Source organism: Phacochoerus africanus, chromosome 9 (genome assembly GCF_016906955.1).
Source record: "Phacochoerus africanus isolate WHEZ1 chromosome 9, ROS_Pafr_v1, whole genome shotgun sequence".
NCBI classification, from domain to species: domain Eukaryota; kingdom Metazoa; phylum Chordata; class Mammalia; order Artiodactyla; family Suidae; genus Phacochoerus; species Phacochoerus africanus.
In genome coordinates, this window is record NC_062552.1 from 118,684,030 (window position 1) to 118,710,143 (window position 26,114).

Here is a 26,114-nt window from a genome sequence, read left to right on the forward strand (position 1 = left end):
CTAGTCAGCTTGGACTGAAGGCCAAGGCCCCGAGGCCGGCCTCCCCTCCCCTCCTGATTCAAGGCCCAGGATCTCTCCTGGGTCCTGTCTGCTCAGCCCAGTCCCCCAGTGCTCTGGGCACTCCTGGGAGGTCCCTGTCCTGGACTCTGTGCTCAGCTGCCCCTGCCTCACAGATGAGCTGGCTACAGTGGGATCCGGGACCCACCCCTGCTCGCCAAGCCTCCATTCCTCCTCTGGAACATTCTTCGCTCCATCTCATCCATTATCACCAGCACTAAATGGGGAAATGTCCTGCTCATAGTTACCAAGGAGCCTAGATGGCTGTTGTTTTGTTTTGTTTTTTCCAAGAACACAGAGCACGTTCCTGTAGGTGGCATTTGTCGTTTGTCCTCCCAGACATTCTATCATGGGTCTCAGAGCAGAACGCTCAGAGGCAATATTCCACAGGCAAAAGTATGAGCTGTTACCAACATCATACTCTGCCATTTCACATCTAATTCATTTGAAGGGGCCACTCACCCCTCCCTCTCGGAGGGAAAAGGGGAAAAAAAAGTTGCTTTTGTGCTTCCAAGATTATAGTACTTTGCCCTGGAGAGAACAAAGGAGCGTGAGTTATTAACTCTCCTTTATGCTTGAGGCAACCATGCCTTTGAGAGATTAAACCACTTGCCTGTATCCCCAGACTCCAGGGGCCTCGGGAAGCAGAGCCAAGCCGCCTGGCTGTCCATCCCCAGCTACTCCCACCACCTCGTCCTGCCCCGCCTGCTAAAGCACTTTTAGTGCTGTGTGTCGGCAGTCACATAATTTGGACCAAATGCAGACCAACCCCTCAGGACGGCAAAGCGAGAGATGGCCTCAACAATTCAACCGAATGGGGTTGAACTGTTTGAAAATCGCTCATTTCCACTGAGGATGCAAACAAAAATAAAAGCAAACTGGAGAAGAGTCACTCATTCTGGCAACGGATGCTTCAGGGGATCAGCGTGTGTGAGGGCTGCCTCGGGCTGGATCGCTTCACCTCCGCTCTGAAAATAAGCCCACTCTTCGTAAAAGGCAAAAGCATCTAGAATTCCAGGGGCAGTGACGAGAACGCCCCATGCACTGGAAAGAATGAGCATCCTTGAGGTCAACCTCGCTTGGCTGCAAAGAGACACACCCACTCTTCATGGCCGGCTGGCTGGCTGGCGGTCCCCTCCATCCCAGGACGATGCTGGTCAATATCCAAATGACCCCTCTACTTGGAAGCCTTCAGCTCGGCTCGGCCTGGAAACTGTTGCTATGTGTGGGGAAGGATTTTCCCCCAAGCACTGAACGTAATAGCAGGCAGCAAGGAGGCTGCGCATGCCAGCGGATGTCCCCGCGGAGATGGCTTTGGAATTATTGAAGACAGCATTTTATCTGTCCAGGGCTGCAACCTGCCAACGAGGGGTGAAGAAGTTGCAGGATAGGGAAAAGCAGATCTTTTTTTTTTTTTGAAGTAAAAGGAAGAGTGGCAGTGCCTGAGTTGGGTGTTCAAGGTTCTTCTCTGAACCAACAACGGTAAGAAATGGGTGGGGGTGTTGGGGCGGGGGGAGAGCATCAGCTTTTGGAGTCAGACAGACATGGTTTCATGGCGCCTCCCTGACACTGCCTAGCTGGGAGATCTCCATTTTTAAGCCTTGGGCTTCTCATCAAGCAAATGAAACAAATGATTGTCTCTGCCGATGGAGGAGGGTGAAGTGGGGCTGGACATATAGTACATAAATGCTCAGCATGGCCCCTGCACTGCTTTCAGTGCTCAGTATGTGGGGCTCCCGCCAATAGAATCATTAGGCGGAGACCCATGAAGATCTTAATGAAATGTCTACAGATGGCAGATGCTCTGATGCCCAGGGCTGATTAATAGACCTGGTAAATATCATCTTGGGACTTAAGAAATGCAGCATCCAGTAGGCCAGATCTATCAAAATGTTAGTTCCATTGCTGAAGAGAATCAAAAGCATGGCATGGACTGAACTGTGTTCCCCCAAATTCCTATGTGAGAGTGTATGACTGGTATCTAGAGATAGGGCCTTCAAGAAGGTAATTAAGGAGTTCCCGTTATGGTTCAGTGGTTAATGAACCTGACTCGTATCCATGAGGATGCAGGTTTGATCCCTGGCCTTGCTCAGTAGGTTAAGGATCTGGCATTGCTGTGAGTGGTGGTGTAGGTCACAGACACAGCTTGGATCTCATTTTGCTGTGGCTGTGGTGTAGGCTGGCAGCTGAGGCTCCAATTAGACCCCCTAGCCTGGGAACCTCTATATACCTTGGGAATGTGACCCTAAAAAAAAAAAAAAAAAAAAAGAAGAAGAAGGTACTGAGGTTAAATGAGGTCATAAGGATGGGGCCCCAATCCGATACAATTAGTGTCCTTACAGGCAGAAGAAAAGGTACCAGCAGTGCCTGCACACAGAGGCAAGGCCATGTGAGGTCCAGAGAAGGAGGTAATGAGCTGCAAGCCAAGAAACCCACCCTGCCGGCATTTTGACCTTGGCCTTCCAACCTCCAGAACTGGAGAAAATAAACTCAGTTCTGTGAGCCACCCAATTCATGGAACTTTGTTATGGCGACTAAAACCAGAGTTCTTTCACCCCATCTGTCACTTGCTGCCTCCAGGGTTTTCATCTCCCTGGCACTTGAGGGCTGCCTGAGGAAGGCACTCAGGCTTCAGAGCATCACAGGTGCATACTGGTCACCCTTGGTGTGAGAGGGTGACAAGTGCCAAGGGGAGAGGTCTCTGAGGACCTTCTTAGAATGATGTGCTAGGAACTCCTCCCTTTTCACACTTCCTGGAGTGGGTTCAACGGGGGCTCCCCAAAGATATGTCCAGGTCCTCACCCCAGGACCTTGTAAATGTGACCTTATTGGGGGAAAGGGTCTTGGCAGATGTAATTAAGGACCTAGAGTTGCGATCACCCTGGATTTCCAGTGAGCCCTAAAACTAATGACAAGTGCCCTTTAAATAAGAGAAAACCAGAGAGAGATCTAACACCGAGACACAGGGGAGGTAGCCGTGTGAAAACAGAGACAAGACTGGGCTTGTTTAACTGCCCAGGGGCTGCCATTCATGCCGCATTCTTTCCTGCTAACCCTCTTCCCTCTTGAGCAAGTTAACTGGCCACCGAGACGGAGCAGCGTCTTCTTGGGTGGTTGGTGACTCGGCTATTTAGACCAGCAGCAGCGTGTTCTCAATGTAGGTGACACATTCTCATCACAGATTGTGGGACCAGGTTGTCAGGGGAGGTGTGGCGAATATGGAGTGTAGATTTCTCAGTGTTTTATTTATCTATTTCTTTTATCTTTTTAGGGCCGCACCCAAGGCATACAGAGGTTCCCAGGCTAGGGGTCAAATCAGAGCTATAGCTGCCGGCCTACACCACAGCCACAGCAACACCAGATCCAAGCCACCTCTGTCATCTACACCACAGCTCACAGCAACGCCAGATCTTTAACCTACTGAGCGAGGCCAGAGATTGAACCTGTGTTGTCATGGATGCTAGTCAGATTCGTTTCCGCTAATCCAGCACAAGAACTCCAAGTTCTAAATATTTTAGGGGGGCAAATGCATTAAAGGATATTTTATTGCATTGTTTTAATTTTTTAAATTTTTTTTTTTTTACACAAGCCAAACAGAGTTATTTGGGAATGGCAAAGCATAGCATTTGGGGACACACGGCTATGGTGAATCACAGGCAAACCCCTAAAGGATTTTAACGAGGGGAAGGTGGTGGGTAGGCTGTAGTCACGCTGAGGAAACAGTTATAGTTGGAAATCACTGGAATAGGTGAGGGCCTCAGGGCTTGACTAGAATTTTAAACGTGGCTCTCCATCACTCCCAGAAAGAAACCGTCCGATCTCTCTCAGCGTCACCATTAGTTGGGAGTAATTCTGCTGAGAGGGCAGATCTGATGGGCCTTAATTTGTAAGGAGAGTAGGATATTACTCAAAACAATTCGTTTCAGATGGCAAAAATCAGGACCAGTTTTCCGGCTCACTCCCAGATGCCCTGGGAATTACCTGGAGAGCATGCACTGATGTCCAGGCCCCAGGCCGAGAGTCGGATGCTGTTTGTCCCAGATGCAGCAACCTTGTCTTTCTTTCTTTCGTCTTTTTAGGACCACACCGCGGCACATGGAGGTTCCCGGCCCAGGGGTCGAATCAGAGCTGCAGGTGCAGGCCTGCACCACAGCCATAGCAAGGCCAGATCTGAGCCACATCTGTGACCTACACCCCGGCTCACAGCAACACTGGATCCTTAACCCACTGAGTGAGGCCAGGGATCGAACCTGTGTCCTTGTGGATACTAGTCGGGTTCGTACCTCTGAGCCATGATGGGAACTACTAACCTTGCTTTTCAATGGTCTCCAGGTGGGAGTGCCATATGGAGCCAGGGTTGAGAACCCCCAGCACTTGTTTCCTCATTACTTATTTATTAAACACATTTATTTTTATTTTATTATTTATTTATTTATTTGTCTTTTGTCTTTCGAGGCCCGCACCCGCGGCATATGGAGGTTCCCAGGTTAGGGGTCTAATCGGAGCTGTAGCCGCCAGCCTATGCCACAGCCATGGCAATGCCAGATCCGAGGCGTGTCTGCAAACTACACCATAGCTCACAGCAACACCGGATCCCTGACCCACTGAGAGAGGCCAGGGATCAAACCTGCAACCTCATGGTTCTCAGATTCGTTTCCACTGCGCCAGGACAGGAACTCCCTAAATAAATTCATTTTAACGAAATTTTTATTAGAGTTGATTTTCAATGTCGTGCCAATTTCTGCTGTACAACAAAGTGAGCCAGTTGTGTACATATGTACATTCTTTTTCTCATATTCTCGTCCATCATGATCCATCCCAAGAGACTGGATAAAGTTCCCTGTGCCACAGTAGGACCTCATTGCTTATCCATTCTAAATGGAAGAGTTTGCATCTACAAACCTCAAACTCCCCATCCATCCCACTCCCTCCTCTCTTTCCTTGGCGATCACAAGTCTATTCTCTATGTCCGTGAGTCCATTTCTGTCTTGTAGATAGGTTCATCTGCGCCATATTTTAGATTCCACATAGAAGTAGTATCATATGGTATCTGTCTTTCTCTGTCTGACATATTTCACTTAGGATGAGAATCTCTAGTTGCATCCCTGATGCTGCAAATGGCATTATTTTGTTTTTATGGCTGCGTAGTATTCCATTGTGTGTATCCACCTCTTCTTAATCCATTCATCTGTCAATGGACATTTAGGTTGTTTCCATGTCTTGGCTACTGTGCATAGTGCTGCAATGAGCATAGGGGTGCCTGTATCTTTTTGAATTATAGCTTTGCCTGTCATATTTGTTTATTAAAACTAAATTTTAAAAAAACCTACGAAAAAAATGCTACAAACCAAGGAATGCTTGGAGCCACTAGAAGCTAGGAGAGGCAAGCAACACAATCCCCCCTAGAGCTTTCGGGGGGGGGAGCAATTCCCTGCCAACACCCTGTCTTCAGGCCTCTGGCCCCCCAGAACTGGAGAGAATAAATTTCTGTTGTTTTAAATCACCATGTTTCCAGTAACAGGTTATGACAGCCACAAGAAACTGATATTCCTCCTGGTTCCATAAGAGTTCAATCCCTAATCTTAGACCAACAGACAAGTAAAATCCGAAGGAGCAAATAACATCATAACACAAGGTCCTGATGACAAAAGCTCCTGTTTCTTGAGGATTTGCTCCTTGTAAACCCTGGGGTAAATGCATCACCTCCATTCCCTCTTTCCAGATGAGAAAAAAACGAAGCTCAGAAAGGCCAGATGGGAGTTCCCATCGTGGCATAGCAGAAATTCATCTGACTAGGAACGATGAGGTTGCAGGTTCGATCCCTGGCCTCGCTCAGTGGGTTAAGGATCTGGCGTTGCCGTGAGCTGTGGTTTAGGTCGCAGATGCGGTTTGGATCTGGCATTGCTGTGCCTGTGGCATGGCAGCTACAGCTCCGATTAGACCCCTAGCTGGGGAACCTCCATATGCCACAGGTGCAGCCCTAAAAAAAAAAAAAAGAAAAAAGAAAAAAAACAAATCACCATGTAACTAGTTTGAATGCTTTTTAGTCTCCACCATCAAACGCCCTACCGGATACCTAGTAGATGCTTAATAAGTACCTGAACCGAACTTGGAGAAAAGGAAACTGAAGCCCAGAGAGGGAGGAGTCTTACCCAAGCTCACACACAGGAGCAGAACACTGGGCCGCCAGAGAACCGGTCACACTCTCTTCCTGTACCGAGCCTCTGAGTCTGGGAACAGCGTCCTGAGCAGCTGCTGCAAGACGGCAGGATTTCAAAAGGCAGCACCATGGGGAAAAGAGGCATCCCTGACAGAAGAGCATGGATGGATGCTCAGAGGCACATCTGGGACTGGACCAGCCCAGGGACGTGGGCACTAGCCTTTCTGGTCCCTTCTTGGAGGTCATACTCTCAGCTCCCTGAGCTGCAAAGTATTTCCCTCTGCATGTTGCCCTGTAATGTATGCAGAAGGAAAATGATGAAAATCTCCTAACTCAGAGTTCCCGTTGTGGCTCAGTAGGTTAAGCACACGACATAGTGTCTGTGAGGATGGGGGTTTGATCCCTGGCCTTGCCCAGTGGGTTAAGGATCCAGCATTGCTGTAAGCTGCAGCAAGGCCACAGATGCAGCTAGGATGTGGTGTTACTGTGCCTGTGGTGTAGGCTGGCAGCTACAGTTCTGATTCTACCTTTAGCCTGGGAACCTCCATATGCCGCAGGTGCGGCCCTAAAAAGAAAAAAAGAGAGTGAAAATGACTGAACTGCAAAACAGCGCTCACAGTTTTCTTGGGTGCCTTCTCACAGATCCTAAGATTAAACTGAACATTGAAATGCTCCAGCCTGTGGGGTGGGGGAAGGGGAGGAAAAAGTCCCCACCCCCTAAGGACCTGTCATTACAAACAACTGCAGAAGAAGTTAGACTCAGAGACATCATTTCGATCAAAGCAAATGTATTAGTCTCCTAGAGTTGCTGCAGCAAATCACTGCAAACGTGATGGCTTAAAACAAGGAAAGTGTATCATCTCACAGCTCTGCAGGCCTGAAGCCCAAAAAAAGCCCCAAACCAACCTGTTGGCAGGACCAGCGTACCTCTTCCAGCCTCCAGGGCTGCAGGTGTCCTTGGCTTGTGGCAGCCTCCCCCCCCTCCCCATCCCCACCTGCCTCTGCTTCCCAGAGCCTTCTCCCTGGTGGGTCCCCTCCCCTCCCCAGACACCCCACTCCTTTCTCTTATAAGGACACCTGTCCCGGGACTTTGGGCCCACCCCGATCCAGGATGACCTCAACTCTCGAGATCTTTAACTTCATTACATCTACAAAGACCCTTTTTCCAGAGTTCCTATGTGGCTCAGTGGGATAAGAACCAAACTAGTATCCATGAGGATGTGGGTTCGATCCCTGGCCCCTCTCAGTGGGTTAAGGATCTGGCATTGCCTTGAACTTTGGCGTAGTTTGCAGATGCAGCTCCGATCCGGTGTTGCCATGGCTGTGGTGTAGGCTGGCAGCTGCAGCTCTGATTTGACACCTAGCCTGGGAACCTCCATATGCCGCTGGTGCGGCCCTAAAAAAACAAACAAACAAACAAAAAAAAGCCATAGCTGAAAGAGACACTGCCATGTATAATTCAAAGTCGTCAAGCTGCCAGGGACACTGATCAACATGTGATCACAGGACCCATCACCACCCAGTATGTCCGCATCCATCAAATCCCTCAACAAGCCCAACAGGTGACAAGGCGGGACTACAGACTCTCCCTAACAGTAGGGAAACTGAAGCCTAGAGGGTGAGTGTGGCGGCCAAGGGTCACCAAGCCAGGAGCTGGCAGAGGCCGCCCTTCCAACAGCCAGTCTGGTTCTCTCACGGCCCTCTTCCACCCACACCCATGCTTGGCCTCAATTCAAAGCTTAACTCAAAAGCATCAGCCATGAAAGTGGGCTGAGCGGGATGCACTCCTGGCCCCCGTCACCCTGCTTCTCAGCCCCGTTTCCCAGGCCTGAGAGTTGCCCTCAGAGCAGGTGTTGAGAAGTCCTTGCTGTCGGCCCTTGGGCTTTGGGCTCCAGGCACCCCACTTCTCTGTCCATCTGCTGAGCTCAGAGAATGGTTTGGCTCCCACCCGCTCACAAGAGCATGTGCCCTGGGCCTGGCGGCTCCCCCTTCTGTGAAATGGGAACAACAGTCCCAGCCAGGCCCACATTCCACGGCTGCTGTTAGCACAGGCAGTGAATAGTCGTGAGAGGGTGTCCATAAGATGTGAGATGCGCACACATGCCTAGGCAGGTGCCCAGGGGCCAAGACTGGTGCCTGAGCCTCACAGGGGCTTGGAGCTGGGGGCAGAGCGGGGCAGGGGCAGCCTTGATGTGTCAGCCGCCCAAGAATTGCAGCATCTGGAAAAAGCACGTTGATGAACTAGACTACCAGCCACAAATCACTGTATTTTAAAACTCATTCAAAAATAAATAAATAAATAACAACAAGCTTCTTTGCAAACTGAGGTGTTTTTCTCTCCTGTGAGAGCTCGTCCAGCACATGCTGACGAGATACGGCCCCACAGGTCTCTCTGGGCTGGAAAGGCCTGTGGCTGACGGTGGACCTGAAGGCTGTGTTACTGTGACCCTGGTCGCCCCTTTGACTCTCTTCCAACATCTGGGAGGGGAGAGAAGACTATTCTGAACATTGGTTTAAAATAGTAAACTGGGGAGTTCCCTGGTGGCTCAGCGGGGTTAAGGATCCAGCACTGTTAGTGCTGTGGCTCAGGTTGCTGCTGCGGCTCAGGGTCCACCCCTGGCTTAGGAACTTCCATGTGCCCTGAGTGGTGCCAAACAAACAAAAATCATAAACTGAACACTACACGGTGCCAGACTACGGATTCCTACCACGGTCCTGCCTTCAATTCTCTCAGTCTCTGCCCAGCTAAAACCATTCCTGGTAGCAACCTGCCTCCCCACCTCCGAGCCTCTTTTTTTCCCTTTTTATGGGCGCACCTGTGGCATATGGAAGTTCCCAGACCAGGGGTCAAATCAGAGCTGCGCCAGCCAGCCTATGCCACAGTCACATTAACACCAGATCCGAGCCGTGTCTGTGACCTAGGCTGGCCCTTTAACCCACTGAGCGGGGCCAGGGATCAAACCTACATCCCCACGAAGGACACTGTATCAGGTTCTTAACCCCCTGAGCCACAAGGGGAACTCCTACCTCCAAGCCTTAGATCAAGCTGTTCCCTCCTCCAGAAAGACTCCTTCTCCCCTGCCCATCCTCAAGTGCCTCAAACCGGGTAGCTCTGACGATCCACCTCCGAAAGCCCTGTAGGACCCCTCCTCTGCCCACACACAGGACACTGTGGGGTCCCCCACCTCCCCCTCAGCACTGGTCATCTAGGATTGAATCAGCCTCATTCTCCTGCCTGAGGCCGGACAAGACACCGCTCTGTTCATGCCTGTGACCCAACTCGGCAGAGGGCCTGGTGCGCGGCAGGAGCTTAGTGGCTGTCGGATGCATGGAGAGAGCCGGACTACACACAGAAACGCTGGAGCGTGATAGCCGGACCGCCTCCTCTCTGGTCTGGTCAGGGCGGCCTCCTGGCTGCCACCATACCTGCCTGTCTTTGGGTCTCTGCTCTGTCAGGCCCAATCCTAATGGCTTGCAACTCCCACCTCCTCCAGGAAGCCTTCTGGGGTTGCAGCCACCTTTCGTCTTGCCCTCCATGTCGCAGTCACTAATCGCGTGCTTCCTGACATCCTGCTTTCTACTGTCCCGAAGTCGTTTCTTACACACACAGGCTACATCCCCAGGAGAGCTGCTCCCACAGCAGGTACCACATTCGAGTTCTCCCATTACCCTGCCACAGACTCCAACCCAGTCCCCATCACAGGGGGCCAATTGCTATGCTAGGATCACAGACAAAGGAAACAAAGCCTCAGGCAACAGGTGTAAAACCAGCCTCCATCCGCTCTTAGCAATAGCCTGCATTTCTGATTTAAACAGTAAATATTAGACTTGCCATCAGCAAATTTTTCCTGTGAAAGACCAGATACTAATATCTTCAGTTTCGCAGGCCCTCCAATCTCTACCGCATCGAGTCAAATCTGCCACGATAAGGAGAAGCAACTGTGAACAGTACAAAAATGAATGGGGGTGTTCCCATCGTGGCACAAGGGAAATGAATCCAACTAGTACCCACGAGAATGTAGGTTTGATCCCTGGCCTTGCTCAGGGGAACTTCCACATGCTGCAGGTACGGCCCTAAAAACAAAAGCCAAAAAAAAAAAAAAAGAATGGGCATGGCTGGGTTCCAATAAAACTTTATTGGCAAACCAGACTGGCCCATAGACTATAGTCTGTCCACCCCAGCTTTGGAGGATTACTTGAGATGACATTGAACCCCCTCACCGCACAGACTTCAGACCACACTGTAAAATATCCCAAACCCTGCCTCAATCCCCAGCTCCCTCTCCCACCACAGCAGAATTGGTTTTCATCCCAGCACTTCTCACTGAAATCTGAAATCACAGCCTGTCTACTTGGTGATGAAGTGTCTGCCCCAACAGAACCTGGAACTCCAGCTGCTCTAGTATCCCCAGCACCTAAAACAGTGCCTGGCACAGATGAAGCACTCTTTTAATATTTGGGAACAGAATAGAAGCCGTTATTATTATTATTACTATCATTGTTGCTGAAAATTTTCAGTTAATATTTGATTATGTGCTTCAATTTTGATGTTTTGGGCCCTACCTGTGGCATGAGAAAGTTCCTGGGCCAGGGATCGAACCCACGCCAGAGCAGTGACCTGAACCACAGCTGTGACTATGCCAGATCCTTAACCTGCTGAGCCACCTGGGAACTCCTACATGCTTTTTTTTTTTTTTTAATACTTCTATTGTTAAATGTGTTGATATATATGATTAATCATTTGTGTTTGCAGGTAATTTTCATGTGTTGCAGGCAATGAAATCCCCCCAATGAAATGAGGGGGCTGAAGCTTACAGGTGACACTGCCTGCTGGTGACCGGCAGAGATTCGAGCCCGGAGCCACTGGTGGGTCCTCAGGGGGGTCTGGCAGTGTAGGCAGAGCACTGCGCATGGAGCAACCTTACAAGATGCAACCTCACCTGAATGGACACTGTCATCTCACTTTCTGCAAAACGGTGACGACAATGCCAACTTCCCAGGCGCGGAGACCGGATTCAATAAAATACAGACGATAAGGCACTCAGAACAGCGCTCCTTATGTGACAGGATGACAGCAAGCACCCCACCCAGCCTCCAGGGATTAGATAAGGACACGATTAGGACACAGTCCATCCTCCAGGCGAACATAAGGTGTATTTGTTACCACACCCTCTAGGCACTGCAGAAAAGATTTCCCCACTTTAAAAAAAAAAAAAAAACCACACAAGAACCTCTTTCCTAAAGACAAAAATAAACCATAAAGACCTCTGATCTTTTTAGAGCTTTAATTGCAGTCCAGAAAAGGGTTAAGCACACATCTGCTCACATCTGTATCCGAGTCCATTCACCATATGGGCCGAAACCGAAACACAACCAAGGGGTTTTATCAGGCCGAGGACAAAGGGATGGGTGTCTGTTTCAACCCATGCACCTGGGGGCGGGGCGGGGGGGGTGTCCTCTTGTGGCCAAAGCAGACCTGAAACAAAAACAGCAACCCTGACACCGAGGGAGCACCACTCCTAGCGTCCCGCACCAGTGGAGGGGCTAACCTCTTTGAAAGTTCCCTGCATGGCAGGCATCACGAAGACTGGAGTTACAGTTAGGATGAGACACACACACACACACACAGACTTTCCATGCCTGAGACACACACACACACACACAGACTTTCCATGCCTGAGACACACACACACACACACACACACACAGACTTTCCATGCCTCAGACAGACAGACAGACAGACAGACAGACACACACACACACACACACACACACACACACACACACGACTTTCCATGCCTGAGACAGACACACACACACACACACACACACACACACACACACACGACTTTCCATGCCTGCCCACTTCAGTAGAAAGTGATTCACTTGGTTTCAGATTTAAATATTTATTCCTCAAATACAAAACAATGTTGAACATGCACACCCCTTAATGTCCCAGCCATCTGGCCTTCGGTCGGAGCATCCTCAGATGAAACGAGCAGCTGGGATTCCGACTTCACAGAGTTCTGCGTCTTCATCGCAGAGGGGGGATCTTTCCAAAGGCCCTGGGCCTCCCTGCTTCGTGGAGAAGGGCAGTTGGAGTTTTCTGGTCCCATACTTAGCACTTTGAGGATTTTCAAAGGAGGATTAGCCATACTCCATCTGGAAGGAAGCATCGCTGGGCCTTGCCGGGTGATGTCGATAGTTTCTTTAGGACACGAACGAAACAGGCACAGTCACCGTGAGGCTGGCGGGTCAAATGCGGACTGCTGTGATTTAGACCCTAAGGCCGTGTCTGCAGGGAGCCCTGACCTGGCAGGTGCAGGCCCTCCCCAGCCCACAAGCTCCCCCTTGAAAGAGGAATTCCCTTGACTGCCCATCTATCCTCCATGCAGCCCTGTGGTCACGTGGGACGGCTGCCACTGTGCTATGGGTGGCCTGTGGCCACCACACCTGTGACACACCGTGTTTCTCACCACAGGCTGCTGGAAAACACAGGTCTTCACTCCAAAAATTTATTTTTAAATTTAAAAAAATTTTTAATAGCCCCACCCACGACATATGGAAATGTCCAGGCTAGGGATCAAATCTGAGCCACAGCTGCAGCTATGACAATGCCCAATCCTCGAACCCAATGTGCCAGGCAGGGGACTGAACCCGTGCCTCCACAGTGACCCGAGCTGCTGCAATCGGATTCTTAACCCACTGTGCCACAGCAGGAACTTCCCAAAAATTTCTTATTTTTTAGCAACTTCAGTCTCCCACCCTCACCCTCCTTCCAAAAAGTTTAAACAATTGACTGTGTGTTAGTTTGGGGGGATGGCGGGGGAGCATGGAAAGCACATCCTTGCTGGGCAAGCCGTTCAACCTTCCTCAGTGCAACAGGGAGACTCTGTCTCCTTAACCTTTAGCGGCCCCTTTGGGGTCAGTCTCACTGCTGCCGTGGCGGGGCTGAAGCATTTTACAGCTAGTAAATCAGGGAGGACAGGATGTGCACACTTCTCAACTCTGTCCATCTCGGCTAAAATGATCGCACTAATGACAGCTTCCAGAAATCAACTCAGGTTCAGGGAGGGCAGGCGAATGCCCAGCGAGACTCCCCAGACTTAACCCAGCCGCTTGACTTGATCAGCAGCCTCCAGAGGACCTCAAAATTAGGAAAACAGAAGGTGCAAGTGAAACAAACACCTAAAGAGGGGAGGAGGTGGGTGGGAGAGGAATTCGGATGGAACTCGCTCCATGGATGCTTCCCAGGGCTGGACTGGGGAGAACAAATGAGGCCTGTGGGCATCTCAAAATTACAGACCCCCTTCAAAATGCCCCAACATGCCATAATCCACCCTGTTTGTTTCGTGGGTTACTTGGACTGCAAAGACAATGGCTTTTTATTTCTTCCCAGATTTCAAACCAAGCCATGACAAACAGAGTGCTTCTGTGTGGTCACAGAGCTCCAGGGACAGGCCTTGGGGATACCCCAGATCCTCACCCCCACCCCCCCACAAGTGAGAAAGCCCTACAACCAAAAGACCGGGCTGGATCCATCTCTCCCAGAATGTTCAAGGAGCTTTGCACTGGCTGCTGTGTTTGGTTTCCGTTCTACTTTTGAGAAACTTCAAGGTCATTTCATGAAGCTTGGAAATTGAATCCAAATCCGCTCCAGTTCTCCCTTCTTCCCTCTAACTCGCCTGGTCCTAAAGCTCTTAGGGAGAAGGCAAAACCCATTATACCTTATCAGATGTTTCCTTGTCTTCAATCCATTTAATTTCATTAGCGTTTGTGTCCTGTGGTCACGCATAAACCCCTAAACCAGCAACAATTAAAAACTAGGGGCAGTCCGGAATTCCTAATTCCCATCTTCTTATGCAGAGCATCATCCAGCCCATTCGAGGGTGGTTTTTCAAAACACGCAATGATAAATGTGTCAGACACTCTGCTGGGTTCTTACACTATCTCCCATCCTCTACCCAAACCCATTTTGCAGCTGAGGAAGGAACTTCTTCCAGGTCACCTGGCGAGCACACAGCCCCATCCAGATGGGGGCTTGGACCAGTGGGACGGGACTCCACTCGCCCCCTCATGTGGCCCTGCCTGCCTGAGGCTGGAACTCCATCTTTGTAGATAATGAGCATCTGCACGCTGTTCACCTAGAGCTGACTGGCTGTGCAATGAACAAAGGGGAGTTATTTGGGGGACCTGAGGTATGGATCCAGGGGGTCTCGGGGGCTAGGGACCCTGGTGCCAGACCTATTGACTGAAAACCCCATACAGTGCAGAAAAAGCATGCCCGCCCCCGCCCCCTTACCTCCCAGCCCTGGTTTGCTCCAGAGGCATCTGCCAGCTTGGATCTCACACATGCATTAAAACGACATCCTTTACACAAGGAGGTTAGCTCCAAATTGCGAAGTCAGTAAAAGGCAAACTGGATTGAAGAACTGCCATCGAGATATATACTCTCCAACGGCACGGTTTGCAAAGCAAGTGTTTCAAGCCCTCCCCCCACCCCGACAGCCCATGGCAAAGACCGTGGACATGTACCCTCCCTGAAGATTGTGCAGAAGCCAAGACTCCCTGAATCTTCCACACACTCTACCTCCCCTTGTCAGCTCCTTGCAGCCAGGGCCCTCCTTAGGCCAGGTGACCCAGGGTACCCAGAAGTTACCCCGTATCCTGCCACCAATCCCAGGAGGTGCGTGTGGGGTGGGGGGGGCAGTCTGCTCAGTTCTGGGGGCTTAGGCCAGCCCTACCCTTTGTGTGTGTGTCTGTGTCTGTGAGAGAGAGAGAGAGAGTGTATGTATGTGTGTGTGTGTGTGTGTGTGTGTGTGTGTGTGTGTGTGTTTGGGGGAGGGGTGGGAGTGGGAGTGGTGGGTTTTTGCTTTTTTTTTTTTGTCTTTTTCTATAACCGCACCCACGGCATATGGAGGTTCCCAGGCTAGGGGTCTAATCAGAGCTGTAGCCGATGGCCTACACCACAGCCACAGCAACTCGGGATCCAAGCCAAGTCTGTGACCTACAGCACAGCTCATGGCAATGCCGGATCCTTAACCCACAGAGCAAGGCCAGGGATCGAACCCGCAACCTTATGGTTCCTAGTCAGATCCGTCAACCACTCACTGAGCCACGACGGGGAACTCCCCAGCTCTACCCTTTACTACGCCTCCTGAGGGAGGCTTTTAGTCTCTCTGAGCCTCCACTTCCCATCTGCAAAATGGGCAGTGACCGCCACCTCCTGAGGGCCTGAGAGGTGTGTGGAAGGGCTTTACAGTGGAAAGTGCTAGACCGAAGTTAGGGGCTCTAACAGTCGTCATTGTTCTTTGCCAGAGCCTGTCTGGCACTTGGTGGCAGATTAATTCCTGTGTCTCCCAGGGGCAGCTGCCTTCACTCCTGAGGAACTGAACTTTCTAGGCAGCTTGCACCACCCCCTCACCCCCCAAATGAACAGCCTGTGTTCGGGAGGCAGCCTGCTTTCTGGAAATCCAAAGAGCCCTGCTCCTTGCAGATGGCAGTTCTCATTCCGGCCCTTTGTGCCCACTTGGTGCCCCAGTTTGCTCAGCTGTGAAACTGGGGGAACACCTTCAACTGGGGTGGGGGATGTGCTGTCCAGACTGGAAACCACTAGGCAGCCACCTGGCTTTTGCTCACCCACTCGAATGCAGACACACCACTTTTCCAACGCCGGGATCCAAATTCCCACCCAGGACAATTACAAGACCCAGACAGCACTTGAAGGCCAAGTGCTTTCTGCTCTGAGACCCCACAGGGCCCTCCCTGATCCCAAGAGCTAGGCTAAGACAAAGGTTTGAGCCCCACAGTTGACCGGGGAATGCAGGACGTGGTGGCTGGGCTGTAATTAGACCCTCCTGACATTTCCCTCTTCACTCCAGGCATTTGTTAAGAGATGTTTATTTTCTGTGAGCTGGGCCAATTCTATAGTACTTCACAGGGTCTTCTGGCAGGAAGACCTGGACAGGGGAGGGGCTTTCTCTTGCCACCCTAGCCCTGCCCAAGCCAAGCTGTGTGCAACCATCCAGCTTCCCAACCCATCTGTCCACTGCCCCTCACATGCCCCCACCCAACCTCACTTTTCACCAGGTGCCCCGAGTGGGGGAGGAGTGTCTGAGAGCCTAACCCTCCCCCAAAGCCCCCTGTCACTGTGAACACCTCTCCAGACTCTCTAGACAAATGCAGATTTTCCCCCCCTTTCTGTGGCCGCATCTGCAAAATATGCAAGTTTCCAGGCTGGGGGTGGAAATGGAGCTGCAGCTGCAGGCTTACGCCACAGCCACACCAAATCCAACCTACACCGGATGCAGTTTGTGGCACTGCCAGATCCTCAACCCACTGAGTGAGGCCAGGGATCGAACCTGCATCCTCACAGACACTACGTCAGATTCTTAATCCACTGAGTTACAATGGGAACTCCCTTCTTTTTTTATGAACGATCTGATTTATAGGGAGCAAGTCACGGACAAAGACAGAGGATATACTTCCGGAGATGTTAGATTTTCAGGGTGGAATGATGCTACCCATTTCTGTCAGAATGTTCCAGACTAAAGGAGTACTGGAAGCAGGCAGGGCTCCCTCCTCTCCAATGAGACAAAGCACAGCATCTAGGAACAATGATGGAGAAGGGGTACTGGGCAAGCGAGGGTCTCCCCAGGGAGTCTGATCTCTAAGGAGGAGGTACAATCATGGCCATTGCAAGATTATTTGACCTGAACCGAACAGCTTCCTTGAGTACCTCACCAGAACTGGTATCAGCAGCAACATTTCAATCACAGTTTAAGATGTACTCGGGCCAAGACGATGTCCCATCTTTTATTTCTTACAAACTGAATGTCACTAAAAGTATTTCATCTTCCCAACCTTAATTCCCTCATCTGTAAAATGATGCACTTGCATTCCCCATCTCAGAGTAGTGAGAGGTGAAACGAGATAATGCACACAGGTCCTGAAGTGCTGGTTCTGACATAATTATGCCATAGTCGACGTTTTTAAAAAATGAGTAGCCACGAAGAATTCCCCTCTGCCAGTTATCACTCTTTGTGAGACCGTGCCTTGCATGTCCACACCCCCCCTGGGAGGCAGATGCTATTACTGTGCCCATTTTACTGTCATGGAAGGTGAGGCACAGAGGGGTTCAGTCATTTGCCCAAGGTCACACAGGATGGAGTCTGGAAAGGAACCAAGGCAACCTTGTCCCTTGAGGCAGACCTGTCTCTGAGTTGCTGCCCCCCTTTTGTCTAGGGACACTCCTTATTTAAAAGGTGGTGTTTGGGAGCCACTAAGTGTCTTTTCACCTGCTCCAGGAGTCACTCCTACCTTTTAAAACCCCAAAAAGCTGTGAAAAATACTGCTTCTCGTAAAAGCCTGTTGTTACTTTTCGTGTGCTGTGTTCCACGGTGAAGATACCCAGCCTTCTCTCAGGGGGGACCTTACTCAGCCCAGAAGGAACAAGCTCACCTACTCCGAGCAGCAGACACATCAGGAAGGCTCTGAACCTGCCTCCTTGTCTATCAAATGGGTTTAGTGCAAAACCCATCAAGTTGAACATGTGAAAAGCCATTCCTGCTGGCCCCTGGCCTCCACGCCCTCCTCCCCAGGGTCTGGAGAACTGTACTGAAGGAATGCTCTCATCTTCGTCCCCGGCGCTGATGGGGCACCAGGAAGCTTCGCCAAGCTTTCACAGGCTGCTGACCAGCACCCCTGAACGCTCTCGGGTTTCTCCGACTCTAGCCTGAGCCGTGCAGAGCAAGACAGTCAGCAGAGAAAGCCACAGGCACTCTCATCTCGCAGGGACTCTGCCACAGCGGCCGTGAGCTCTTAGGCCCGGGTTGGCTGGCACAGGACGACAGAACACATGGCTCAGAATGTGGATTCCAAACTCCCAGGGAGAAGCACAATGGGCCCTGCACCCAGGGGTCTGCACTGGGCGCCCAGCTCTGAGCTGCCCAGGGGGGCTGTGGGGCAGAGACCCTTGCCAGGGACAAGGGGAGCATCCAGAGCCGGGACCAGGAAAGATCCAGGAGTTTCTAGAGAGAGGGCATGCCTGCCTAATTCCACTGGGACCTCAGGCCTGGAGATTTCGTGGGAGCGGGGCCTGGTGAGCGGCCTAAGCGGGCTCAGAAGTCGCTCCCAGGATCCATCAACTCCAGGCGGATCCTGCTTTCTGCTCTCCCGTGGTAACAAGGAGGAAAAGGTCTCTCTCTCCCCACCGGCCAAAGGGAACAGGAATCCCAGGCTGCCTCCTTCAAACGCCACCCCTTTCCTGAAAGCTACACTTGAAACCCGGACACTGGGTCCTGTGACCATCTATACCCAGACTTTTTTTTTTTTCTTTTTTTGGACAAGTCATTTTTCCTTCCAAAGCTCTACACTAAAAAGATCTCTTTGGGCCTTAGATGGTGCTGGCGGTGGGGTACGAAATACAGAATGTGGCCCGTCTACATCGCCATCACTTTATTGTATTGTCACCGTTAATTTAACTATAAATACTACGGTGGGGAGCGAGTCGCCCGGCGGCCCCGAACGTTGGGCTGCGAGCCCCGGCGGCGCGGTAGCCCAGGCGCCCACCCTCTCCGGACTGTACACTATTTACAACTCTTCGTTCCTCCTTCTCGACCCCCCTCCCGCAAGGCAGCGCGTGTGCAAGAAAAGTAGCATCGTCTGGGTGTGCAAGTCCTTCGTGTTAGGCAAGGGCCACGGCCGAGCCTGCGACCGTCAGCTGTCCGAGTCCAAATCGCTTTTACCTTCCTCTTCCCTCTTCTCGGGCGAGGCTTTCGACGACGTCTTGTTCCATTTCTCGGCGTTTTCTGACTCCTCGGACGAAGACCGCTTCTGCCGCCTCCATTTGGCGCGGCGGTTTTTGAACCAGACCTGTTGCGCAGCAGAGAGCAGAACAGCTATTAGGATCAAAGGTGCGTCCCCCCAACGCCCCGGCACCCCGGGGCTGGGTGTGGCCGCGGGGCGCCCCCGGCGTGGAGAGGGAACCGGGGACCCCGCGCGCGCGAGCCAACAAAAGGAGAGGAGACCGGCTCCCGCTTCCGTATTTTCATTTAACTTCCTGGGCCTAAAGCGCGCTCCAGCAGCCTCCGGGCCGCCACTGGGAGATTTTTAAAGAGCAGGGAGACCCAGGGAGGGCCGAGCAAACCCGGCTGGGGCCACGATTCGCTGGGAAGGGCCGTGAGTTGCGCCGCAGTAGGGTCCCGCGCCTACCTCCACTTTCTCCTCGCGGAGGTGCACCTTTCGAGCCAGCTGCTCGCGGGTACCCACGTCTGGGTACTTGGTCTCCTGGAAGAGGTTCTCCAGGGCTTCGAGCTGTTCATCGGTGAAGATGGTGCGGTGCCGCCGCTTCCGCCGGCAGTGCAGCTGGTTGAGGAGCTGCAGCTCCGTGCGCGACAGGGTGCCCACGTTCATGTAGGGCAGCATCTGGTGTGGCACAGGGGACACCAGCACCGAGCCGGGGCCCTCGTAGCCTGCGACAGAGTAAGGCGCACGGTCAGCCACTTCTCTTGCCACCGCGCACACACCGGCCTGCCCGCCAGCGACCCACTCCGACTTTAAAATCGTCTGCAAGGGGGTGCGGGGAATTGGGGGTGCACGGTAAACAACGGTTCGGGGAACTGAGGAACCATGCCAGAGTCCACCCGCACGCTCGCAAAGCCATTAGGAAATCCTAAAAGTCTAGTCTCCCCACGCAGGCACTGTTACAGTTTCCACTAACTCGCCTAAAGTTTGCAGCCAGTGTGCAAACGCCTGAGCCCGATCCGCAAAAAAAAGGAGGGGCAGGGGGAGTAGATTTGCAAGAGGAGAAAAGTTCGCGCAAAGTGAAAGAAGCGAACGCCACCGCCACCCACGTCCCAAGGGCTGAGGACCACGGCGGCGGGCCGCCGAGGCCCGAGCGAGCGCGACCCTACCTGGGGGCGTCGGGACGCAGGAGCACTGCTGGGCACCCAGCGGCGGCACGGCCCCGCAGCAGGCCGGGCCCACCGGTGCCGCCTGCACGTGCAGCTGCCCGTAGAAGTAGTTGTTGTAGCCGAGGCGGGAGCCGCCGACCGCGGCCGGGAGGCCTGCGCCGCCGGGGGCCACGGGGCGCGGGTAGAAGGCGCCATAGTCCGAGGAGGCGCCGCCGCCGGCGCCGTAGAGCGAGTCCCCGTGCAGGGCCGGGAAGACGACGGGAGCCGCGGCGCTGGGCGCCACCGGCAGCACCGAGTCCTTGCAGCGCGGCCGGGCGGCCAGGATGTTGTCGATGCTGAACATGCTGGCGGGCATCCCCGAGCCCGGCGCCGGGACCGGGGGGCGGCGGGGACGCGCCGAGGAAAAAGCTTCAAGGTGGGGGGGTCCACTCTCCTCCCGCGGCGGCCCAAACCGAAAGAGAGCGCCGGCGAGCGCGCAGCCCCGCGCCCCTCCCCGCCCCCTGCGTCCGCGCTCCCTCCTCCCGCCCTCCCCTCGCTGCGGCGTTCGGCGAACTCAACCCGCGGGTAGGACGGAGTTTAGACCAGCTGAACCTCTTGTTGGTTTTATACTGAGTCGACGTCATCCTGGATTTAGTTCCTGGTAATATGCAGATGACAAACAGAACCAGATTTGGCCCTTTCTGTTCCTTTGGGTGGGGGCGGGGGTGGGGGTGGGGGGGGGCAGGACTTGAAGAAAGGGGGAGGGGAAGAGGCCAAGGGGAGGGGGCTACGGGGGCCTGAAAGGAGATTGTGGATTGCGAATTAATGAAATTAACCTAATCTTTTCCATTCAGCAGCCCCGCCGCGGGCCGGCGGAGCTGGGCGGGCGTCCTAATTGCCCCGGTTAATCTCATTAATTCCATTGTGGGGCCGCAGTTAACAACTCCCTCCGCCGACCTCTCCGCCCCCACCGTTCCCCCTCAGATTGGGTCCTATTATTGGGTGCGATTTCCTCTGCAAGAAGCTCAAATTCATTGTGGCCAGTTTTACTTTGGGGCTACTTTTTTTTTTCCTTTTCGGAATTTGTTTTGTTTTAGAAAATGCGAGGGGCCGCGTCCTCAATCAAGCAAGATTGAAATTCCGCTCTGCCTTCGGGCCCCCATGCCCTGACCGCATAATTTCACCTCTGTTTTTTTTTTATCTTGACATTCTCTCCCGAATAGAACTGGTTAAACCCCGAAAGCCTTTTGTTTTTGCAAAGGCCAAAATTTGTAATGGAAAAACGACAAAAGAAGTGCATCGTGATTCTTAATTATATATATTTAGTAAATATATATATTATTTTTTAAATTTATTTTTTTATTTGCAGGCACCTTGGGTCTGAAAACTACCGTAGCAGCCCCTAGGCCCTTACCCAGCCGAGTCCAAATTCATCCACTACTTTAAAATTCGCCACCAAAAATAGCCATCGGAAGCGATGCTTCCAACTGCTCCCTGCGTGGGTGTTGGTAGGTTTTGCGGGGTTTGTTATGTTTTTTAAACTTTTTTCGGAAGTAGGGTGTCTTCTCCCTCAACTGTTTAAATCCCCCCCCCCCAAAAGGGGGGGAGGATTTTAGGAATTCCCTGTCTCCTTTCCCAACAAATGAATCGCATTTTCCCCTTCTGACCTGCTAGCTCCCCGCCCGGGACCGGCCTCCTGGCTGTCCTTCTCCCGGCAGGCCCCAGCTGGGCTCCCTGGGCCCCGGCGGCCTGGCCGAAGCCCGGCTCGGCTCGCGGCAGGCGGCCGCGGTGATTTGCGGGACCCTCTGCGCGTCACGGCCCGTCAACGGGAGCTGCGGGAGGCGCATCCAGTCCACGACGGCGCGCAGGCGGCCGAGCGCCCTGCGAGAAGGTAGGAGACGTGCATGCGGAACGAAAGCAGCCTCCGAGGTCCTTCCCGCCCGGCGCAAGTCCCCGTCTTACGGTGCCGTACTTTCTCGGCCCTTGGCGCAGGCAACTCTGGCCACTGCAGAGAAGGGGCAGTGCCGGACCCAGGCGAGACTGCCTAGCGCCGGGGTACCTGGACACCTCGGGTGTCCCAAAGGCAGGCCGCCTTTAACTCACGCCCATCTTTTGCTATTTCTTACTGGCTAATTAGCCCGGGGCCCCGGCAAGGGTGTCTGAAGTCCCAGCAGTAAGGCTAAATACGTGGGCTTCCTCCTCGGCGACTCTGGGGCAAAAGGTACTTGGCAATTGCTATTCCCGGGTCAGAGGAGCGATTGCGCGCTCCTACCCGTGCGCGATACTTCGGAGGCAGCTCGCAGCGCTGACCCGGAGAAGCTAGGCGACAGCGCTTCTTCGCGGCCTCCCCGCGTGGACTTCGGTGTCCTCATGCCCACCCGCTCACCCGCTCCTGGCCTGAAAGCTTTGTAGCTTTGAGTGCTGAGCAAACTTAGAGGTGGTTGTAGGAGGAGATTACGGTAGGACGGAGATGGGTCTCAATTTGGGGGAGGCGATGGATTTCAAAAAAAAAGAAAAGAAACCAATAAACACTGTTCCCAGGGGAAGGAGTGTGACCTTCCCCTTCGCAGAGGTCAGGTGTAGGGAAAGAAAAGTATCGCCTTCCTTCTCCCACTAACTAAGGGTGGTGGCTTTTTTTGTTTGGGTTGTTTTTTGTTTTTTTTTTCTTTTTTCTTTTCTCAAAAGACTCAAAAATCACCAGGTAGGTTCCGCGCGCACACATTCCAGGCCAGCCTTTTCTGAGTTCAATTCTACAGGGCAAATGATGGAAGAATTAGAGGCTGCAACTTCAGCAGGCACTCCCGCAGCGTTTGTGTTCGTGCCTGGGAGCACGCGGGGCGGCGGCACGCGCGCGTGTTGTGGATTTTCTGAGACCTTAGACGAGCCAGGCAGAAGCAAAGAGGGAAACTTGGGGCAAATTCTCCGTTGTTTTTCTGCAAAGGTGCTCAAACTAGCACCCCGCGGAGATTTCAGGAGGAGATTGCAGGCTCAGATCTGAGTGCCTCCGAATTTTTAAACAAGGCAGCTTCACCCTTTATTTGCAACAAGCAGTCTTGCCTCCTTCTACTGGGTACATTGTTCTCTTTAATAAGCCGATTTAGCAGACCCCCAGCCTTTGCTCCTAGCTTTCCTGCAGCCCTCCCACTGTGCCATCAGATTCCTGGAAGGAAGAGCACTGTACAGTGAGTCTGGAGCGTCAGAGTTCTACACCGAACGTTGCCACCTTGAAAATCATTCTTCCTTTCCAGGCCTCAGGTTTTTTAGTTATTGAACTAATACCGACATCCATTGGGTCCTTTGTTAATCCTAACATTTAATGAGGCTGGGTAATTGTCCCCCAATGAATCGCTGAGGGGACTGAAGGTGGATTTAGGAACATTTTTTAGTATTTTTCCTTGGGACAAAGGACAGGGCTGTCTCCACCCCACCCCCCACCCCGCCACCCCCCCTGAGGGCAGGGTCTCTGTATCAGCTGGGTCTAAGATGAGGAAATGCGCGTCTGAAGCCTCTGTCCTGCATTGGGTGGTGACTTTCCGGGAAGAAAGAAGTCCGAGGCCACTCTACTCCAGTTATTCAACGGGCTCCCAGGGAGCTCACCGGGCGCGATCGATGGCGCCTCCTCCTCCAGGTTGCCCTTTGGTCCGAAGGCGCACTACTGAGTCAGTAGGGAGGCAGAAGCCGCAGTAGGCAGTCAGGGGCGCTGCGCCCGCACTGCACCTCCTCTGTGGGCCGAAACCCACAAGTGTCCACACTGCGCTAAACAAACAATCAGTAGCCCCCGTGTTGCCCGGTGCAATTGGAATAACAAATGCGATGCACGCAAATTGCCCGCTTCGTGTTGCTAAGCGATTGTTTATCGCCCTGCACGCACCGCTCAGCATGGGAGGACCAGGAGCGTCTGGAGGCGGCTGGCGAGCGCTTAGGTCGGAAATGCAGTAAACACGCTCCTGATTTTCCCTATTATCACCCAAACACGATTTCACACAAAGCAATCACCACGCAGAAGTCTATGAAAATGTGTTTGTTGAGGAGTCAGTCGCCCTGGTAATAGCCCTCATTTTTAAAATATTAAAGAGTAGATCAGCGGATTCCACATGCATAAGGTATATTTGCGGTTCAGCATCTATCAAGACGCTTTTGCGCCATGGTCATTGCTAAACTGATTCATAGAGCATAGATTAAATTGCTTCTCTGATTTAAAACAGAGTACCCAAGTTTGGACTGTGTATCTAGGTATCTCTCCTGCCCAAAGATATTTTCGTCATGGGAAAAACTGTTGCCCCACTACCTTTGCGGGGCCGCGCGCGCGTGCACACACCTACCCACCCACCCATGGCTGTAAAAGAATATATATATATATATGCATATGTGGCCCCAACTTCTTACAGTTCGTTCCAGGAACTTTCTTTTCTTAATTCTCTCAGCCTCTTGTCACAGAGCAGAGTTCACAATTGGATGTGTTTAAGCAGGATTTTTTTGTGGCATGTGCAAAAAACTTGTGCCTCCTTTTCAAAGGTCTGGAGCCCCCTCGCAGGGGGCATTAGCCAGTCAGAGGAATTAGGAACAACCCCGCAGACCTGCACGCAGCCAGTACACAGCCTAGAGATCCCCGCAGTCTGCACAGCGCTTATTGGTTTTATTGTTTATATTTGGGCTTTAAAAAAATCCGGTGTCTCAAAACTAGTGCTCAAAACCCGCTCCACTGCCCTGCTGCTCCCTCGGGGACAACTTTGGGAACCCCAGGGGATTTTCCGTGTGAGGTTTGGTGGGTGAAATTGAATACAGGCGCAACTGCCACCCTACTAAGGGGTAGCACTTATGAGGGTTGGGTCTCCGCATTCAGCAGAATTTAGGGACTTTACCAGTTGAATTTTGCTGGAGGTTTTGGAACATTCCAAGTAAACCTACCTTGCCCCCGAGGACAAAATAATAACGTGTTAGGAAAACTCATAACACTGGGAAAGAAGAAGAGGGTGTCGAAAAATGACGCGGTCCCAAGGCATCAGGGAAAAAAAAAGAAATGGCTCCGGCTTTCCAGGGTTGCAGAAATCCGCTTTCAGCCGAGCTAGTTACCAAAGTTTGTTTCAGAGTGACTGCGCTGTTGCTTTTGCAGATCACAGAATGCAAATGAGGATAATTTGTTCTCAGTGGAACTTTCTCTTGAAATGATTAGCAAAGTCAGTCATTTGAAAATGAGAGCGATTGCGCAGCCGGTTCCGAAGCCTCTCGCTAATCGATATCAGCTTCTAAAGTTTTCATTCATGTAAACCTCATTAATGAAGATCTTTTATTTAAACGTCAAGGGGACTTGAAATTTAGAGTAAATTATGAAGCTTGTATGTCTAGCCAAGTCATGGGTCAAATGCATTTGTGAAAAACTGCTAAAAGAGCATATGGTTTTGAATTTTTCTACAATGACTAGTGTTTAAATAAATTGCTTGTACTGCTTAACTTCATGTGTAATTTTGACAGAAATTGGCCTATAGCCTTTTGATATGTAAACATTTCAGCCTTTTATGCGGTATAAAAAAGACACTTGCTTTTTAGGATCAGTTCAGGCAGTCACCCTGTAATTCAGAAAGCTGGCACCTACCATTACATTCTTGCTAGATTTCAACTTTCAAGTGGCAGCCTCAGGGAGAAAAAAAAAAAAAAGGAAGGAAAGAAAGAAAGAGGATATTTCAAAAGCAATGTCCATTTGGGATTAAAAGCTGCAAATGAGGTGAGAACGTGCCACTTACTATCTGAAAGAAATGGATAAACCATAGTTATTAAAGAACATTTTCTGTCATTTTTCTTTAAGCCAGCCCGTCTGAGGGGACACTTAAGCGTGTCATTAAATGCTTGTCTTACTCCAACACACAAATAGGTGTTAAAAATCTAGGTATCACTTCAGGATGTTACCGGCGAAATGGCTCTGTGTCACAGAGCCCATTAAGATGCAAAAAAAACACTCCCGTCTCTCTCCCGAAGAGAGTCATTCTGGGCACAGAATCGCAAGAAGC

The 26,114-nt window shown here is 51.8% G+C and overlaps 1 protein-coding gene across 1 annotated transcript; it reads right to left on the reverse strand.

The window, feature by feature from the left end:
• Window positions 1-18,694: 18,694 nt before the first annotated feature.
• On the reverse strand, window positions 18,695-20,582 carry GSC (goosecoid homeobox). Its single transcript, XM_047796586.1, has 3 exons — window positions 20,131-20,582; window positions 19,430-19,689; window positions 18,695-19,090 (listed from the first exon to the last, which is right to left on the reverse strand). The coding sequence occupies exons 1-3, from the start codon at window positions 20,483-20,485 to the stop codon at window positions 18,935-18,937; spliced, it is 771 nt and encodes a 256-aa protein (XP_047652542.1). The 5' UTR covers window positions 20,486-20,582; the 3' UTR covers window positions 18,695-18,934.
• Between the last annotated feature and the right edge of the window lie 5,532 nt (window positions 20,583-26,114).

What these genes read in the sequence shown, in the direction of transcription:
- GSC (XM_047796586.1), bottom strand. Translation starts at nt 20,485, where the DNA reads ATGCCCGCCAGCATGTTCAGCATCGACAACATCCTGGCCGCCCGGCCG. An exon ending in CTGCGTCCCGACGCCCCCAG is followed by an intron (nt 19,690 to 20,130) that starts GTAGGGTCGCGC and finishes ACTCTGTCGCAG; the next exon opens with GCTACGAGGGCCCCGGCTCG. An exon ending in TCCGCGAGGAGAAAGTGGAG is followed by an intron (nt 19,091 to 19,429) that starts GTAGGCGCGGGA and finishes GCTGCGCAACAG; the next exon opens with GTCTGGTTCAAAAACCGCCG.